The sequence below is a fragment of the Coptis chinensis genome, chromosome 6 (assembly GCF_015680905.1).
Source record: "Coptis chinensis isolate HL-2020 chromosome 6, ASM1568090v1, whole genome shotgun sequence".
In the NCBI taxonomy this organism is placed as follows: Eukaryota; Viridiplantae; Streptophyta; class Magnoliopsida; order Ranunculales; family Ranunculaceae; genus Coptis; species Coptis chinensis.
In genome coordinates, this window is record NC_141461.1 from 79,045,679 (window position 1) to 79,064,322 (window position 18,644).

General features: G+C 43.0%; 2 protein-coding genes across 2 annotated transcripts; both read right to left on the reverse strand.

Annotated features, from left to right (window-relative positions):
• Window positions 1–4,285: 4,285 nt before the first annotated feature.
• LOC147494669 (uncharacterized) lies at window positions 4,286–4,891 on the reverse strand. Its single transcript, XM_086568207.1, has one exon. It carries the CDS (start codon window positions 4,889–4,891, stop codon window positions 4,286–4,288), a length of 606 nt encoding a protein of 201 aa, XP_086424333.1.
• Window positions 4,892–6,316: 1,425 nt separating this feature from the next.
• LOC147494670 (uncharacterized) lies at window positions 6,317–8,119 on the reverse strand. Its single transcript, XM_086568208.1, has one exon. It carries the CDS (start codon window positions 8,117–8,119, stop codon window positions 6,317–6,319), a length of 1,803 nt encoding a protein of 600 aa, XP_086424334.1.
• Window positions 8,120–18,644: the final 10,525 nt, after the last annotated feature.

Genomic DNA, 18,644 nt, shown 5'->3' on the forward strand with positions numbered 1-18,644 from the left:
TCCCCATCTCGTGGCCCTCTATTTTCCACGTGTAGGGTATCCATACCCTAGCTTAGGGTTTGCAGATCGATTCTGTGCACCCCTCCTTCGCGGTATATGTTGCCCCCGGTTTACCTCACCACTGATCTGTCCCTTCCCAGATCTTACCACTACAGATGCCCCCTTTCGAGGCCGCGATCCGCCATAGGTCGAGGGGTCGAGAGTCCTTGCACTCCCTCTCTTCGATAGCCACGATCTATCCCCGTCACTGTGCCCCTAGGTCTTACGTGTTCAGCACGCGCAATGTGTCAGTGTCTCTTCGAGTTCCGTGCACTCACGTATCACTTTTTGGCTGGTCCTTGCAGGTGCGTCCTCGATTTCAGCACCTCCCAATTATGGTTTTACCCTTCCTCTTATAAAAGCCTGCTTAAACTCCTCTCTCCCCCATTCAGACTCTTCCTCTCGCATTTTCCCCTTTTTCTACATCCTCTTGTATTTTCGCTTCGTTGGTTGGTAGTTGTGCTCCTGGTGTTTGCTCCACCGCCCACCTCCCAACACCGGATTACTCCTCTCAGCATTCTCAGGTTTGTTTTTTTCTCCCACTTTCACTCTCACACGTTGTTTTCTTCTATAGAGTGGCTATCATTCCACTCCCCCTTTCATAAACTGTTCATCTTCTTCTCTAGCTTGGATTCTTTTTCCAATGTCGGATGCCAATTCCGACAATTCTTCTTCCTCTACCTCCAACACGGTGGGCTCGCCCCCTCCGTCAAACCCTTCAGAGGCCCCATCCACTTCAAGACAACAATTAGCTCTCCCCCCGCCGCCGCCTCGCAGTCGTAGACCTAATTTAGAGGCGATCAAGGCGGCCTATGGCATCCCCGCGGATGTCGTCCTAGAGCACGTGCCTGACCTCACCCACTTTCCACACTTAGTCCCCTATAAGCCAGGGTGTCTGGTAGCACGGTAGGGCAGATTGTCGCCGGCCTTTGTCTTCCCCTAACTCTTTTGGATGTCACGATATGCAACCATTTTAACATCCCTCCCTGCCAGGGTATTGGTAATTTTTGGTGCATTATGTATGCCGCGAACCACTATAACAAATTTGGTGTGCCCAAAATAACCTGCCGCGACATGGTCACTCATTATTATATAAAAAGAAGCACCAAGTATGTTAGCGTCGGTTACCATTCTTTCTGTGTCCGCCCCAAGAAACTATCATTTGTCCTACGCGTCACCTCTTTGGACAAGATGTGGCACCACTACCCGCTGTATGTCTCCAAAAACTTTCTGTCCGCAGATCTACCCCCTGCCTTGACTCTCACTCATCTCGCCTTTCTGCCCAGTGGTGAGTTCCCCTAGCCCCTTTCCCTTTGCATGTGTTACTCGCTATAAGACTCTAACACTTTGATCCCTTTTCCCTGTGTAGGTTGGAATCCAGACTCGAAGTCTAGCCATTATGCCGGCATGTACTCCACCATATTTCAGAGGCTCCGCGACCTAGGCACTTCTTAAGCTGCGATCCTGGGAGTTGACCCGAACACTTGCACCCCTCTACTGTCTGACCCTCAGTTGCAAACCATCGGTGCCTATAGCGCCCCCTTTTATCGACCTCCCCCTCCAAAGGAACGCAAACCTCGAGCTTCCCCTCCAGCCCACATGCCCCCCACTCAAAAGCCTTGCCCCCGCCCTGGTCACATTCGCCTCCCTGTGCATCACTTTGCTCACTTGCCATCTATCCGCCAATCATCTCGTTCTTACCAGTCTCTAGTGTCCCGGTCGCTTCTCAAGTGTCCACGAACCATGGCTACTGATGCACCTATCTCAACAGTCACAGCTCCCCCTCCTGCTGCTCCGGCTCGCCATACACAATAACTAGGAAAGGAGGCCACTGATTCCCCGCCTGCTTTTCGCCCTACATTCAAAGTTTGCAGCCGCACTGTCAACATCCAGGACTCGATTTTGGACAATCCAGCTGTCGCCTCCTTCTTATTCTATGGGTCCCATCTTCCCAAGGACATGTCATACGCGAAGGAAGGTTCCTTTGACCAGCATCAAACCTCATTCTACACCGGCTGGGAGAAGGTGCACTTTAATTATGTTCCTCTCTTTGTTTTATCATCCACCCAGGGGGTGTTAACCCCTTTCTCTTTCTCAGGTGAGCTTGGACATCTCATATATGATCCACGGACTGTTCAGCGTCCGGTCCAAAGTGGACTCCCTAGAGGCTGAAGTCCTTCGCCTGGGGGCTCTGAAGGAGACCTGCGACCAACTCAAACTAGATCTGGAGGCCGCTGCCCTGGATAAGGTTAAGGCTCAGGATGAGCTCGGGGGGGCCGAGGCTTCTCATCAAGCTTACATGGACAAAGTCAACGACTGCTTAAGTAATCAGCGAGAGACCCTTCTTCAGCAACACTCCGAAGCCCTGGTCGCCCTCTCTCATCAGCACAAGGAAGCCACCGCCACTCTTTTAACACAACATGAGCTGGACATGGATAACCTTCAAGAGCGCTTCAAGTCCTAGGCGGACAAAAGGGTGGCCAAAAAGGTCAATGAGGAACATGACCGCCTTATCAAAGAGGGCAGACTTGTTCCTGAACACCCTGCCCCCGTGGACAAGTCCGCAGCTGCCTTGGTTCCCGAACCCCCTACTGATGCTTTGGAATCTAGCAGTCTTCCTGTCCTAGTGGCCGAGGTCATTGATTTAGCCGCGGACGCGGCAATTCATGATGCTGCGGATGCTGTAATTGCTGAAGACGTTTAACTTTTATGACTGTAATTACTGAAGATGTTTGACTTTTATGACTCTTGTAATTTGTTTTCGTTTTGCTACATTGTATTCTCTGTTGCCAATGGCAGGTTTTGCTAAGTCCGACCTCTTTTACTCTTGGTTGATGATTCGTCTTTCTCCCTTGACTAGCTCTTTTTTATCTAGGTCACAGGATTATTTCCTTCTGGGGGAGCAACTACTCTTGCCCACCGCCCTCTCCGCTCAACTCGGACCCTCTGTCCGCGAAAAGGGGGCAACCCGTCTTGCCCTTAGTTCGTCGCAGACCTCATGTCTGAGGAGGGGCAACTCATCTTGCTTTTTATGGAGATTTGAAACTCTCTCTCGCAAAGAGGCAACTCAACTTGCCCTCATCTCATTTTGGACCATACGTCAGCGAAGGGCTCACCCCCTTCGCGATCCCCACTCTTATACTTGATCAAAACATAAAGCAACATTGTTCACTCAAAAGTGCTATGGTATTATATATTTACAAATAGCTCATGTAGTTGATGATAGCTTCATATTACATTCACTGGTGAAACTTTTTCAACAATCTCACGTTCCATGGTCTCTCCATTAATCTTCCCTCCAGGGTTTGTAACTTGTATGTGCCTGCTCCTCCCACGTCTACCACGGCATAAGGTCTTTCCCAACTCAGACCCAATTTCCCCTCACTTGCTCTCTTGGTGTTGGGGGTCACTCTGCGAAGCACCAGGTCTCCTACTTTGAACTTTCTCACTCTCACCCTCTTGTTATATTGCCTTTGGATGCAGCGATGATACTCTTCTAGCCTTATGCGCGGTATCCCTTCTTTCTTTGGCCAAATTCATATCCCTAGCCAGAATGTCCCAGTTTGACCCATCCTCCATAGCTCGGGTTCGTGTGGTAGCCGCCACCATTTCTGATGGGATCACAGCCTCTATGCCATAGGCCAAGGAAAAGGGAGTCTCCCTAGTGGTTGTCCGTGGTGTCATTCGATAAGCCCACAATATATGGTTTAATTCGTCGGCCCACGCCCCCTTTTTATCCTCCAACTTCCTCTTGAGGTTGTTAAGTATGGTTTTGTTGGAAGACTCAGCCTGTCCATTGCCCTCGGGGTTGTATGGGGCCAAGAACCTGCTTCACCTGATATGCTTGCAAAAACTCCCTCACTTTTGAGCCTGTGAATTGGGTTCCGTTGTCCGCGATAATAGCATAGGGCAGCCCGAACCGACATATTATGTTCTCCCACAAGAATTTGACCACTTGCGTCTCTTTTACCTGCTGCAGCGGCATGACCTCAATCCATTTTGTAAAATAGTCGGTAGTGGCCAACATGAATCTCCTTTTACCCCTGGCCACGGGCAGTGGTCCCACTATATCAAGGGCCCACATCGCGAACGGCCATGGACTGGACACATTGTGCTGCGGCTCAGCTGGGCAAAAATCAACTGAGAAAACCTCTAGCATTTATCACATTTTTTGGCAAACTCTACTGCATCCCTCTTCATGTGAGGCCAAAAGTATCCTTGTGTCAATAGCCGATGGGCCGTTGTTCTACCCGCCGAATGGCTTTCGCAATCTCCCGTGTAACTCAGCTAGCACCTCTTGCGCCAACCTCGGCCCTAGACACTTCAGTAAAGGCCCACTGAAATTCTTCCTGTACAATTCCCCTCCCATCAATGTATACCTTTGAGTTGCCTGCTCCAGTCTCCTCCTCTCTTTCTTGTCAATCACCTCATATCCAGACAAGAATTGCTTGATAGGCTCCATCCATCCTTCATCCTCTTCCGCGACATTTAGTATTTTCGGAGTTTCCTCGGTACTCTGTCTTTCTAACTTTTTCACTTTGATAATCCTCTCCTCCAACCCTGGCATGGCGGCGACCACATATGCAAGAGCATCTGCGTGGCGGTTCTCTCTGCGGTTCAAATGTACGAATCTGATCTGTGTGAACTTCGCCGCCCATCTACGTAAGACTTCCAAATATTTTTCCATCCGAGGGCATCTTGCTGCAAATCCGCCATTAGCCTGACACACCATTAGATTCGAGTCTGAGTATACGGTGAGCTCTTTCACTCCCAGATCCTCAGCCATCCGCAGGCCCGCAATCACCGCTTCATATTCCGACTCATTATTGGAAGCCGCGAATCCCAAATTCATCGTTTGTTCTATCCTATTGTTTTCCAGAGTAACCAGCACAACACCTATTCCGCTGCCTGCGGGTGTCGCCGATACCATCCGCGAATACCCTCCAACCATTCCTCTCGTCCCACGGGTTCAAGCGGTCCTGTTCCTCTTCTCTTTCAGGTTCCAGGACCATCTCCTCCCCCCATGTAGGATCCTCCGCTGGAAATTCTGCCAAGAACTCTGCCACTGCCTGAGCTTTCTCTGCCGTCCTGGTTTGATATTGGATCTCATATGGACTCAACATCACGACCCATTTCAGGATTCTCCCTGATTTTTCAGCTTTCAGAGCTTGTTTGAGGGGCAAATTCGTCACCACGATCACTACATGAGCTACAAAATATGGTTTCAACTTCAAGGCTGAGAATATTAAGGCCAGCGCATACTTCTCCACCCTGCTGTATCTAGTCTCCGCATCTAACAAGGTTTTACTCTGGAAGTACACCGGCCTTTCCATTTTCTCTACTACACGAACGAGGACCGAGCTGATTGTATACTTCATGACCCCCAAGTACAAATACACTTTTTCTCTTATCTCAGGTCGCGACAACATAGGTGCTTCTCCGAGGTATCTTTTAGCTCCTGAAATGCTGTTTCGCACTCTGCTGTCCATGCAAAGTCTGTGGTGTTTCTCAGCAACCTATACAGCAGCCTGCATTTATCAGATGATTTTGATTTGAATCTGTTTAGGGCCGCGACTCTTCCTGCCAATCGCTGCACTTCTTTCACCGTCTGAGGTGACGACATCTCCACCAATGACCTTATCTGCTCGGGATTAGCCTCTATTCCCCGCTGTGTCACAATATACCCCAGAAATTTTCCACTGGTGACTCCGAATGTGCATTTATCTGGATTAAGCTTTAAATTGTGCCCTCGTAGTATCCTGAATGTCTCCCTCAACCCTTCTAAGTGCTCTTCCTCTGTCATACTTTTCTCCACCATATCGTCTATGTATATCTCGATTCCCTTTCGAATTTTGTTCTCGAACATTTTCTCCCATAACCGTTGGAAAGTGGCCCCTGCATTTTTTAACCCAAATGGCATTCTCGTATAGTAGTAGGTTCCCTTTTCCACCACGAAAGACGTCTTTTCTTGATCCGGTCCATACATCGCAACCTGATTGTATCCCATGGATGTATCCATGAAAGAAAACATTTTGAACCCCGCAGTTCTGTCCACCAACTCATCTACGCGCGGCATAGGATAATTGTCCTTCGGACACTCCAAGTTTACATCCGTAAAGTCAACACACATTCGAACCTTGCCATTTTTCTTTGGGACTGCGACTATATTAGAGAGCCAGTCCGTGAATTCCACCTCCCTTATGATTCCCGCTCCCTTCAGCCTGGCAACCTCCTCTCGGATTCCTTCCGCGTACTTGGGTCTCACACCCCTCATTTTCTATCTAACTGGTTTCGCATCCTCCCTCATGTGCAGCCGGTGACACGCAAAATCAGGGTCTAGCCCAGTGATATCTTCTATCCCCCATGCGAACACATCCCTATTCTTCGACAGACACTGTATCAACTTACTCTTCCATTCATCCATCAAGTTTGACCCTATTGACGTAAATTTCTCCTCTTCGCCTGCCCCTAGATTCACTACCTCGATCTCGTCCAAAGTCTTTGGCCCCATAACAACCTCCTCCTTCCCCTCCACGGCCCTGCACTGTAATTGATATGCCTGCCGTTTCCTGGGGTTCAATGATTCTCTTCCGGGTTCGCGGACCATTCTTTTAACGGTATCTTGATGACTGTTCTTCGAGGCCACCTGATCTCCGCAGACTTCATACATTCCCATTAAGCTGGGGAACTGAATAACTTGGTAATAGGTCGAAGGCACCGCTTTCATTTCGTGGATCCACCTCCTCCCTAAGATCGTGTTGTATTGGGAGTTGGAATTGACCACCATAAACCTCAAAAACACAGTTACAGGCCCTGTTGTCACTGGTAATAAAAGCTCTCCCATAGGCTCCGTGACACTCCCATTAAACCCATACAAACTAGACCGCGGCGGCCTCAGTTGCCCCGGGTCAATCCTCATTTCTTCTAGAGCTCCCTTGAACAGCAGGTCCACTGCGCTGCCACAATCAATCAGTACCCTTTTGACCATGTAATTGCCCATCGCTACAGTAATGACCAATGCATCTTCGTGGGGAGTGTCGACGGCTCGGAGGTCTGCACTAGAAAATATGATACTATCTTCACCATCTATTGTCCCTGCACTATACCATGGTCCTCTGGCTGCCTCATTAACCTGCTGTATACTCGCTGTCCTTCTGACCTTATCTCTGTGGGCGTTATGGCTTAGAACTTCTCCACTAAAAATAACATTAATTGTCCCCAATATCCTCCCTGGAGTCAGCACCTGCTCTACATTCGGGGTCTCCGCTATAAATTCTCTCATCATTCCCTTTTCAATCAACCTCTGGACCAACCACTTTAATGCATAACAATCATTAGTCTCATGATTGCGCACCTGGTGGTACGCACAATATGGCTTAGCCGGCATCTCAGCAGGTACTGTTCGCGGTTCCTCGTACCCCTGCATGTTCTTGATCAACGACAATATCTCGCTCAAAGGCCTGTTTAAAGGTGTATGCTCTAGCTCGCGGTATGGCTTCCTTTCCCTCTGTTCTCTTCGCGTTATCTCTCTACCCCTTTCCGGACGCGACCGCTGTCTGCGATATCGTTCATTACCTCTATCCGCCGACTCTGTCTTTCTGCGATCCCCCTCTTTTTCTACCGATGACACTATTTTTGCTACCCTCTTAGAATCCTTCTGCATCGTGTATTCGTATCTAATATACTTCTCTATCCACGGATATAACTCATGTAAGGTCACAATCTCATTCTTTGCGACGGATTGATGGACCCCTGTCCCAGGCCGCAAACCTCTTTCAAATGCTATCACTATCGTCCTTTTGTCCAAATTCTCCACTTTCAAGGTTTCGGCCTTGAAGCGGCACAGGTATTCCCTAACCGATTCCGTAGACCTTTGCCTCACATTGAATAAGGTCGTGATGTCCACAACCCTCCTCTTCTGATGTATAAAATGATCTATAAATGCCTGCTCCAACTTTTGGAAATTGATGATACTCTTCGAAGGCAATCGATAATACCAGTCCGACGCTCCCCCTTTCAAGCTGGCCGGGAACATCATACACCGCAACCCGTCATACCGCGGCTCTTGCCAGAGTGGCATCTGTTGCCTAAAATGATGGATGTGATCTGCTGGGTCTCCTATTCCATCGTATCTCTCAAACCTTGGTTGATTGAACCGTTTAGGCACCTCCAAAGTCTATATCGCATCAGCTAGTGGATTGCGGTTCAACCCAGCCACCACCTGACTGGCCGCGCCAGTCTGGTTCTTGTTCTGTTGAAGATTCGCCGCCTGGTCATTGTTTATCATCTCTTGGACTTGCTCCATTGTTAATCCAGCTACTGGATTTTCCACAAGATTTGGCTCGGGCCCCTCCTCGTCCTCTGATCTCTCATCCTCAGACCCCTCATTTAGTTCTCCCCCAACCTCTTCCTCCGCCCTCTCTTTTTCTCTTCTCAGCCCCTCGTTCTCCTCTCTCAGCCTCTCAATCTCTTCTCTCATCATCGCACTTCCTCCGCTGCTCGCCCCTCTTCCCGTTCTTCCCCTTCCTCTATCACTGCTTCCGGCATCGGCTCCTGAACCCTCACCTTCTTCGGTCTACCCGCTGCTTTCTTTGGTGCCATTTCTATGTTGCTTGTATCTGTCCCCACAGATGGCGCCAAATGTTAGATCTCACTTACTCCTCTACTCACCCTCTCCTACAACTCTAGGTATAGCCTCTTCGAATAATGAAAAGTCCCCATTCTCTCTCTCCTCTTCTTTCACTTTATACTATTATCCTCTATCATCTTAACCATCCACCTGTCTCCCCATCTCGCGGCCCTCTATCTTCCATGTGTAGGGTATCTGTACCCTAGCTTAGGGTTTGCAGACCGATTCTATGCACCCCTCCTTCGCGGTATATGTTGCCCCCGGTTCACTTCACCACTGATTTGTCCCTTCCCAGATCCTACCACTACATCAACTTTACCAATGTAAATAAAAAGTGTCCAAAGGATCATTATCCCATGCCTAGGATTGATGAGTTGGTTGATCGAACTGCTGGTTTCGAGTTGATCAGTTTTTGCGATGGGTATTCGGGATATTTTCAGATTCTAATGGCTATTGTGGACCAGCTAAAAACAGCGTTCGTCGTTAATGGATAGATATACTATTTTATCAGAATACCATTTGGGTTGAAGAATGCAGGAGCCACTTATCAAAGATTGGTAGAGAAGATGTTTAAAAAACTCATCAAACGAATTGTCGAGGTCTATATAGATGATATGGTCATCAAGTTTATGAAAGTTGTAGATCATGTAAAGGACCTCGACACTGTATTCAAAATTTTGTGAGAGTTTAATATGAAGCTTAATCCTAAAAAATATACTTTCGGGGTCAGTTCGGGCAAGTTTTTGGGGTACTTCGTTACGAAGCGGGGTATCGATGCTAATCCTAATCAAATACGAGCACTTCAGGAAATGCCATCTCCTACAACTAGAAAGCAGATACAAAGGTTGACGGGACGAATAGCTGCGCTCAATAGATTTATCTCCAAAAATGTAAGCCGCTTTTTAAGTTGCTTACAAAGAATGTTAAATTCTGTTGGAATGAGGAATGTGAAGAAGCATTTTCTGAATTAAAGAAATATTTGCAAGGAATGCCAACACTTACAAAGCCAGATGAGGGAGAAAGTTTGTTCCTTTATTTGGCTGTATCAGATTTTGCTATAAGTTCTGTCCTTGTGAAAGTAGAAGATGGGTTGGAAAGGCCGATATATTTTCAGAGAAAAACGATGCTCGAGGCAGAGACTTGGTACTTCATTCGGGAGAAATATGCTTTGACACTTTTATTTTCATCTCAGAGGCTGAAGCCATATTTTCAAGCACATTCTGTGATAGTGATGACGAATCTACCATTGAAGCAAACTCTAGCAAAAACTGCTAAGTCAGGAAGGATGTCTAAATGGTCGGAACTAATAAACGAATTCGGAGTAGAGTATTGAAACCGAGTATCAGAGAAAAGTCAGGTATTGGCCGACTTTCTAGCAGATTTTCCATCGGAGGATGCTAGTTGGGGCATGGAAGAGGAGGAGTTCTCAATGCTGCAAGAGCCTAAAGATCTTATCGATACAGACGATCCATGGGCGGGAACTAATGGTTGGAGATTATTTGTCGATGGATCATCTGGAAGTAAGGGGTGTGGCATCAGAGTGGTGTTGGTTACTCCAGAAAATCAAAGACTCGAAATAGCAAATAACATTGGGGTTCCATGCATCTAACAATGAGGCTAAATATGAAGCTTTAATAGTTGGTCTCGAAATGGTGAGATCTCTCAACATAAAAGAATTGTCAATCTTCAGTGACTCGATGCTCGTGGTCAGCCAAATCAATGGAGGATATTTGGCAAATGTGAAAATATGGTGGATTATTTGAACTTCATAAAATCCAAATTGAAGGACTTCAGTAAGATAAAGCTTCCGCATCTCAATAGAAATGAGAACAAGCATGTCGATGCACTGGCATATGTTGCAACGATGCTGGAAAACACAGAGGGCCGCACTCTACATATCGGAGTTCAACAAAGGCCAAGCATCGACATTGATGACTCTGAAGTGATGGAGATTGACACACTGGGGGCGTCATGGATGGAAGCATATATCTCATACTTATCTGAGGGCAAAGTAATAGAGGACAAAAATGAGGCCAGGAGGATTAAGTCTGGCGCTCAAAGATATGTATTGATTGATAATGAGTTATATCGAAAGAATCCTGGAGGTCCACATTTGAAATGCATATAGCCTGAGAAAGCGTAGCTAATTATTGCCGAGCTTCATGAAGGCGAATGTGGAAACCACTCAGCGGGTAGGTCACTGACAAATAAAATCATGAGGCAGGGATATTTCTGGCCTCAGATGCGAACAGACTATCTTCGATATGCGAAAAAATGTGTACAATACCAAATTCATGGGAAAACAATATATGTGCCAGTTGAAGAGTTACATTGTGTCTCAAACCCTTGGCCTTTTGCTCTATTGGGTATAGATATTATTGGTCCACTAATGCCAGGAAGTGGCAAAAGAAGGTTCATGTGGGCAGTCACAAACTATTTCACAAAGTGGGTAGAAGCCATCGCTTTGCATCATATCAAAGAGCAGGATGTCATAAATTTCATTTTTGAAAGAGTCATATGTCGATATGGGTTGCCCTATGCCATTATATCAGATAATGGGGCCACAGTTCTAGGGAGGAAAGGTGAAAGCTTTCTTGAAATCTTACAAGGTAAAACATTTCACATCTGCGCCATACTATGCTCAGGGTAACGGGCAAGCCAAGGCAACAAATAAAACCATTATGGACAATATCAAGAAAAAGTTAGAAGACAAGAAATGTCTTTGGGTGGATGAGCTAAACAACATTTTATGGGCTTATAGAACGACACCTCGGACGGCCACAGGTGAATCACTTTTTACTTTGGCCTATGGCATGGAAGCAGTAACTCCATCTAAAATGGTGGTGTCGACATCCATAACGAAAATGATGAAGGAATGGCTTCAGAAGTTCTCAATCTCGAGGAAACAAGGGATCAAGCAAGGGTAAGGCTCGACACCTATCATAGGCAGCTCAGAAAAGCTTTCAACAAGAGAGTAAGAGAAAGGCATTTTCAGGAAGGTGATTTGGTATTGAAAGTGCTCACTCAAGCTACTAAAGAAAAAGGGGTTGGCAAACTAGCAGCAAGCTGGGATGGGCCTTACATCATTCACAAGGTCGGAATCAATGGAGCTTACTACTTAAAAATGGCTGAAGGTGTAATATTACCAAAGCCTCACAATGTGAGCAATTTGAAAGCATTTTATCAATAAAGAATATTTCAAGTATCATGATGTATTTGTCTTAATCAAAGTTATACATTCAATAAAGATATTGTCATTCTCAAAATCAATATTTATACATGCATAGCAGATCTCCGTATCTCTAGAATCATATGATTGATAATAGGTCAAACAAAAATCCTAGTGATCTGTAGATTCTCATCTCGATACCAGGTCAAACAAAATCCTAGTGATTTGTAGATCCTCATCTCGGTACCAGGTCAAACAAAATCCTGGTGATCTGTAGATCCTCATCTCGATACCAGGTCAATCAAAATCCTGTTCTTGGCAGCAATGCGAGTTTAGGTCAATAAAATCCAGTTCTTGGCAGCAATGTCGAGTTCAGATAAAAAAATCCTGTTCTTGGCAGCAATACGAGTTCAGGTCAATAAAATCCAGTTCTTGGCAGCAATTTTGAGTTTGGGTAAAAAAATCCTGTTCTTGGCAGCAATGCGAGTTCAAGTCAATAAAATCCAGTTCTTTGCAGTAATGTCGAGTTTGGGTAAAAAAAAATCCTGTTCTTGGCAGCAATGCGAGTTCAGGTCAATAAAATCCAGTTCTTGGCAGGAATGTCAAGTTTGGGTAAAAAAATCCTGTTCTTGGCAGCAATGTCAAGTTCGGGTAAAAAAATCCTGTTCTTGGCAGCAATGTGAGTTCAGGTAAAAAAATCCAATTCTTGGCAGCAATGTCGAGTTTGGGTAAAAAAATCATGTTTTTGGCAGCAATGCGAGTTCAGGTAAAAAAATCTATCTCTGGGTAGCGATGCAAACTCACATCGAGATCGTGATGACAGAAAGTATGAAATATGTGGTATTGGGTGATCGATACTAGCTTACAGAATAAGGAGAAGATAAGGTATGTCTTTATAAGTGATATTTTTAATACGATGTTAATATCGAATGTTGAATGTCGACGTTAGTTAATTATGGACACAATGTCGAAGGTCAAAGCATGTAATAATAATTAAGGATGCCAATGGACGAGATAGTGCGATAATATTTCATTAAAAGGGAAAAAACGTAGGCTAAACAGCCTATTACAAATTAAAATAAAAACTTAAAATATAGAAAACAAGGCAAATCATCATCTTCATTGCCATCATTATCCTCATCTTCATTTTCACCATCATCCTCATCATCACAGGTGGTGGAAGACCCATCGCCATCTTTAACATAATCATAACAGTATGGATCTCTCAACCATTCACCATCACATTCTTCTTTTTCTTCACTTGTTTTTTCTTCTTCTATTTCTTATTTTGTTTTTTCCTCGTCATCGGAGTAATCTGTAGTAGGACAGTCAGACTAGTGAGGAGGCCAATCGGGCAAAACTATAAAAATGGCTAAGATAATAAGGAAGAGGGAGATGAGAGACATGGTTTGTAGTCAGTTAAACTATTGTGGATTGATCAGTAGGGAAATTGTAAGAGATGATTCAAAATCAGATGTTTAAAGAGTTTTTATAGTGGTAAAAGTTTATACAAACGAGAGAATTTAATGGTGATTAGCAAGAAAATAAGGAATATTAATGGTAGGTGAGCATGAAAACGAGGAACAGTAATGAAAAAATAACTTTTCGTTGTTTGTGTGCGGGACAATTAAAGTTTGAATGATAATTAAATAAGAGTTAATGACATGGTTTAATTCAACGGATGTTGGTTTTTGAGCCAGTTGGTTAGAGTTATTGTTTGGCAAAATATAAATATTTATTTCTTTTATCTAAGTATGACAAAAGGTGCAAAGGTAAGCAAAAAATACTAGTGATCTGTAGATTCTCATCTCAATATCAGGTCAGAAAGTTATGATTCAAAAGCAAAGGTATATATGGAGGTATATCGATGTTAAACATGTACTAAGTATTGATACTGCTTGTAGTTAGAGTGGTATCGAAAATCGATTTTAATTTTCAAAATATGTACTAAGTATCGATACTGCTTTTAGTTAGAGTGGTATCGAAACTCGATTTTAATTTTCAAAATATGTACTAATTATCGATACTGCTTTTAGTTGGAGTGGTATCAAAACTCAATTTTAAATTTCAAAATATATACTAAGTATCGATACTGCTTTTAGTTGGAGTGGTATCGAAACTCGATTTTATTTTTCAAAATATGCATTCAGTATCGATATTGCTTTTGGTTGGAGTAGTATCGAAACTCGATTTTAATTATCGAAATATATACTAAGTATTGATATTGTTTTTGGTTGGAGTGGTATCGAAACTCGAGTTTAATTTTCAAAATATATACTAAGTATTGATATTGTTTTGGTTAAGAGTGGTATCAAAAATTATATTTTTTCTTTTTCATGGATGATAAATATCATATGTATGGCATACAAAATGAGTTTATATATAACAAGCAAAAAGATATATTTCCATGATTCAGAAAGAGTTTAAAGAGATCCAGAGAGATAGTTAGATCATTGTATCAATATTACAATCAAGAGATATTAGAAACATAAGACTGAAGCTAGGAGGAGTTCTTGGTGAATTTTGCATCAAGACACTTGGTTTCAAGAAGGGTGTTGAGGGCAGTCCGCACTTCGACTCCTTCCAAACAGCTGAGTGTATTGATAAATGAGTCTAGGTTGAAAGGTGGGGTACTCATTGCTATATCGACAGCTTCAGCAGTAGGTGTAGCAAAGTCCACAACATCTTTTTCCAGATCAAGAGCAGCAATGTCGGAAGGCATCTCACTCTCGTCATCAGAATCTAGATTGTATTCAGTGATAACATTAGCAGGAAGATATGGTCTGAAGCTTCTCATCGTGGTAACACAATACTTCATATGCTGGTAAGCTGTAGCAAGATCAAGCTTAGCTTTTTGAACTTCGGCCTCAAGACTAGCTGTCTTTTTCTCGAGATCAGCTGTTTTTGTTTTTTCTCGCTCGAGGCTCGCTACATTTGCCTCATAAGATCCTTTCAATTTCGAGACCAACTCAGTATTATCATCAACAAATTTCTTCATTGCGGCGTTAGCAGAAGTGAGTTGGGAGCAAGTGAAAGCATGTTTTTTTCTTTTCTTCATCCAAAGAATGTTGTATTCTCTCTTTATCTTGTTTCAACTTGTTATTATCTTCCCGGAGGAGGCGCAAGGTCCTCAGATCATTCTCAAACTAGCCAACAGTAGCAACTTTAACCGGAAATAAAGATATGATTCATGGATACATTATACATCACAAGCAAACTAGGACAAGAGTATAACCAAAGCTGTTTCCTTACCTTTTCAAGGGAAGAGCACAATATTTGAAAACGTTCGGTGGTGCCAATTTAAGCCATTGCTGATCTATCTCGAGGGAGTATAATATTCATGACAAGAGCTTCTTCGAGTCTAGGTGTAGGAGGATTAGAGAACAAAGAAGCAGATTTAAGAACCTTTTGTTTATTTTGAAAGACAAAATCAGCGGCGAATACTTCAGAATGAGAAGAGGAGCCTGAAGTTGTGGGTAGAACAGTGGGTTTTTAAGTGGGTATAGTTGATGATTTGCCAGGCACGGGGACAGATGTTTCAGTGGTGGTAGTTTTTATAGCTTTCGGTATCCTCGAGGTGGGTGGTGCATCAGTGGAACCAGGTTTTTTCTTTTCTTTTGGTGAAGACCGGTATCGACAGGTTGTTCTTGAGAAAGGGGAGGATCCTGGGAAGTGCTACCACTTGTTTTTTGCAAAAACCTTTTCAAGTGTTTGGCTGATTTGTCTTGAACATGAGGAATGCGAGAGCCCATATCTATGTACAATAAGCAGTAATGATCAAATACATCTTGCAAAAGTGGATAATTATAGAAATCGGGAATCTCTTGTTTGATTTTGGGAAAAAGATCTTCAGTCATTTTAAAACCATTTAGCATATAATCAAAATAACATCGAGGAGTGTTAACAAGCAATTCAGCGGAATCAAAAGTTTTTCTTAATACTTTTTCAGATGAACAAGGTTGTAAGGGACATGGAATAGTTTTGCATGACATAACAGATTGGGGAGGTAAAGGATCTTGACCTCGAAGGACGGTACTTTTTAGGAAATATAGAGGAGTGACATAATTATCGATATCTGGAAGATCGATATTCAATTTTGGATTGCCATATTTATCAGCACCAGTTCGTGCAGTGATTTCTTCATCAGTGCCTTTTAAAATCTCCATTACTCTAGTGGATTCTCCAAGACTTCTCATCGGGGCTGGTCTTGGTACTGAAACAAGGTCACAACGATAGACCAGTCAGATAACAGGTTCGAAATAGAGGGTTGAAAGATGGGGTCAAGGGATGGGGTGTCGTAAAGTAACGTATCTTTAATGTTAAAGCAGGATGTGCCAAGGATGGAACAGCGATAGAAGCAGATGACTCCCATTGCCTAGATATAATGATAGGATATAATGACCATCTGAAATCACTATCTCGATTTATCCTTATGATGCCTGCATGGTTTATTCATTTTTTGGGATAAAAATAGTCACTAGGCTCCGATATACCGTTTTTATTCTTTTCCATACGTTCGACAAAGGTATAGTGTTTTTGGATGTCGATAAGACGGATTCTTTGGGATCTCCGTACATCGGATGCAAGGTGATAATTATAGTAATTGCAAATGTGCAGCGATCTCCAAAACTTGCTCGTGCCTTGGCCAGGAGAGATGGTCAGATAGTTCAATACCTCTCTATTGAGGTCAGATAAAGGAAGGCGCAAACCAGCAACCAGTTGCCCAACAGTAATAATGGTTGTTTAAGGATCGCCACTTTGGCATCTAGTTCCTCTAATACTTCCAGCGTAATGTTGAAGGTGGACAGTGTCTGGTATCTGATAGGCAGCTTTAACTATGTCTAAGTTGGGTCTTTTTGGAAAACAAGGGTTCAAACCACTACTCCATATACACAATTTTGTTGATCTTTATTGTTTAGACTTTCTGACAAAAAAAATAAAAAAAATTGCATACTTTTTTTTTAGGTGGGGTGGGGTGGGGTATGCACATAATCTCGCACCCCCTGCCTTAGAATCTTGACTCCATCCCTGAACACGCCTACTAATCTTCATAATATCAAAGTAAAATATCATATATTGTTTAAAACTAAATGACAAAATATTCTTCTTACTTTTATGACATCAAATAATCTGGAAAACCGGAATAGCGACCGATATGCAGTTGCATCCTGGATTAGAGTGTCCAATGATTCACCACCACTCACATTCCTCGCCTTCTCGAGGTAGTGTTGCAAAGTTTTCTTCTGTATATCTTCCATCCCCGGTCAAATGCGATGGTGAAAGGAGAAGACCAAAGGAGAGAAGAAGAGGCTGGAATGTGCCCTCGTGTATTTTGAGAGAGTATCTTAGGTTTTCCATATTAGGAATTATGGCAATTAGTTTCATAAACAACCTAACTTAAGTTACAAAGAAAGCTTTAGGTTAGATTACGAAGAAACAGTGGTTCTGTAATCACTTTGTTTTTCTTACTTACGTATAAAAATGACTAGTGCTGTCATACCCCGAATTTTGACAAAATCAGAATAATAATATTTGTTCCCGACTCTTCGATTTTCGAGGTGTGATGCACTCCCAACTTTCAAAAAACCTATCATCATTTAACTATTCCAATAATTTGAAACCAATAATTTTTTTATATATAAACCAAAGTCTTATTCATTACAAAAATTCACAAATAAGATTAAGTTATAAACTTTCTCTTAAACATTGTTTCAATTATAATTACAACCGAAAATATAAAAATATTGTCTCAACTGAAAATCTATTGCACCTCAAGAGAAAACAAAATATATTTTGTAATGAGACGTTAACGCAAACCACAAACAGCAATCAACCCTCTTCAACACTAATCCTGTCAAGACTTATCGATTATGTTCATTTTATGAATACACCCGATAAGCAAACATGCAAATCGGGTCAGCATTATAAACAATGTTGGTATGAGTAGCCCTAAAATACAAATCATACTTATACATATATATACACAATCGATAAGGCAGTTAGTTTCTCCACCGAGGTGCCTTAACTTCCAACGAATAATATACAACATTCGTAAGTACAATAATTAAGGCAGGTAATTCCTCCACTGAGGCGCCTTAGCTTCAAACCGTACTAGATCAACTGCATCTAATAATAAAATAACAAAACTAAAACTTACTCTATACTTACACTGGTGTAGGTTGATCACAGAGTGGGTTATACCTGCATAAATAATCAATTCAACTCACCCTTCTGCAAAACCATTGTGTATATAAAATAAATTACAATAAAACAAACATATCATATGTATAATTCCAATCATCTCATTGAACCAACAAGAACAGTCTCAATGACAAAGTTCACAACCACAATCAATCATTTATTATAGATTTAACGTACACTTTGATATATCATCACAATTATTCTTTAGAGTTTCTTCAGGTGTCTCTAGAATCACGTCATCTATATATTTTACCTAGTTTTCTGTCTACCACAATCGCTCCCCTCAATCGAGCCGAACATGCACATCTGCATGCCTCTCTGTCATAATGGAACCACTCCGTGCATAGTTACCCTAAGCGGGATATCGCATACCAGGTAACCCCCACACGAATGCCAAAATTATGTGAGTAAGCCTTTACTAGGCATAACATATCGCGCGTCTCGTATTGAATTGACAACGAGATAAATAAAACCATCATTTGGCTACAAGGGCTCCAAGTTCCCTTGAAACAAAATCACATTCCCTTTACAAGGGTAAATCAACATCATATAATCAAATGAGTTGTGGTAGCTAGGAACTAGGATTTTCGTTACGTAACTTATTCA

What these genes read in the sequence shown, in the direction of transcription:
- LOC147494669 (XM_086568207.1), bottom strand. Translation starts at nt 4,891, where the DNA reads ATGAATTTGGGATTCGCGGCTTCCAATAATGAGTCGGAATATGAAGCG.
- LOC147494670 (XM_086568208.1), bottom strand. Translation starts at nt 8,119, where the DNA reads ATGCCACTCTGGCAAGAGCCGCGGTATGACGGGTTGCGGTGTATGATG.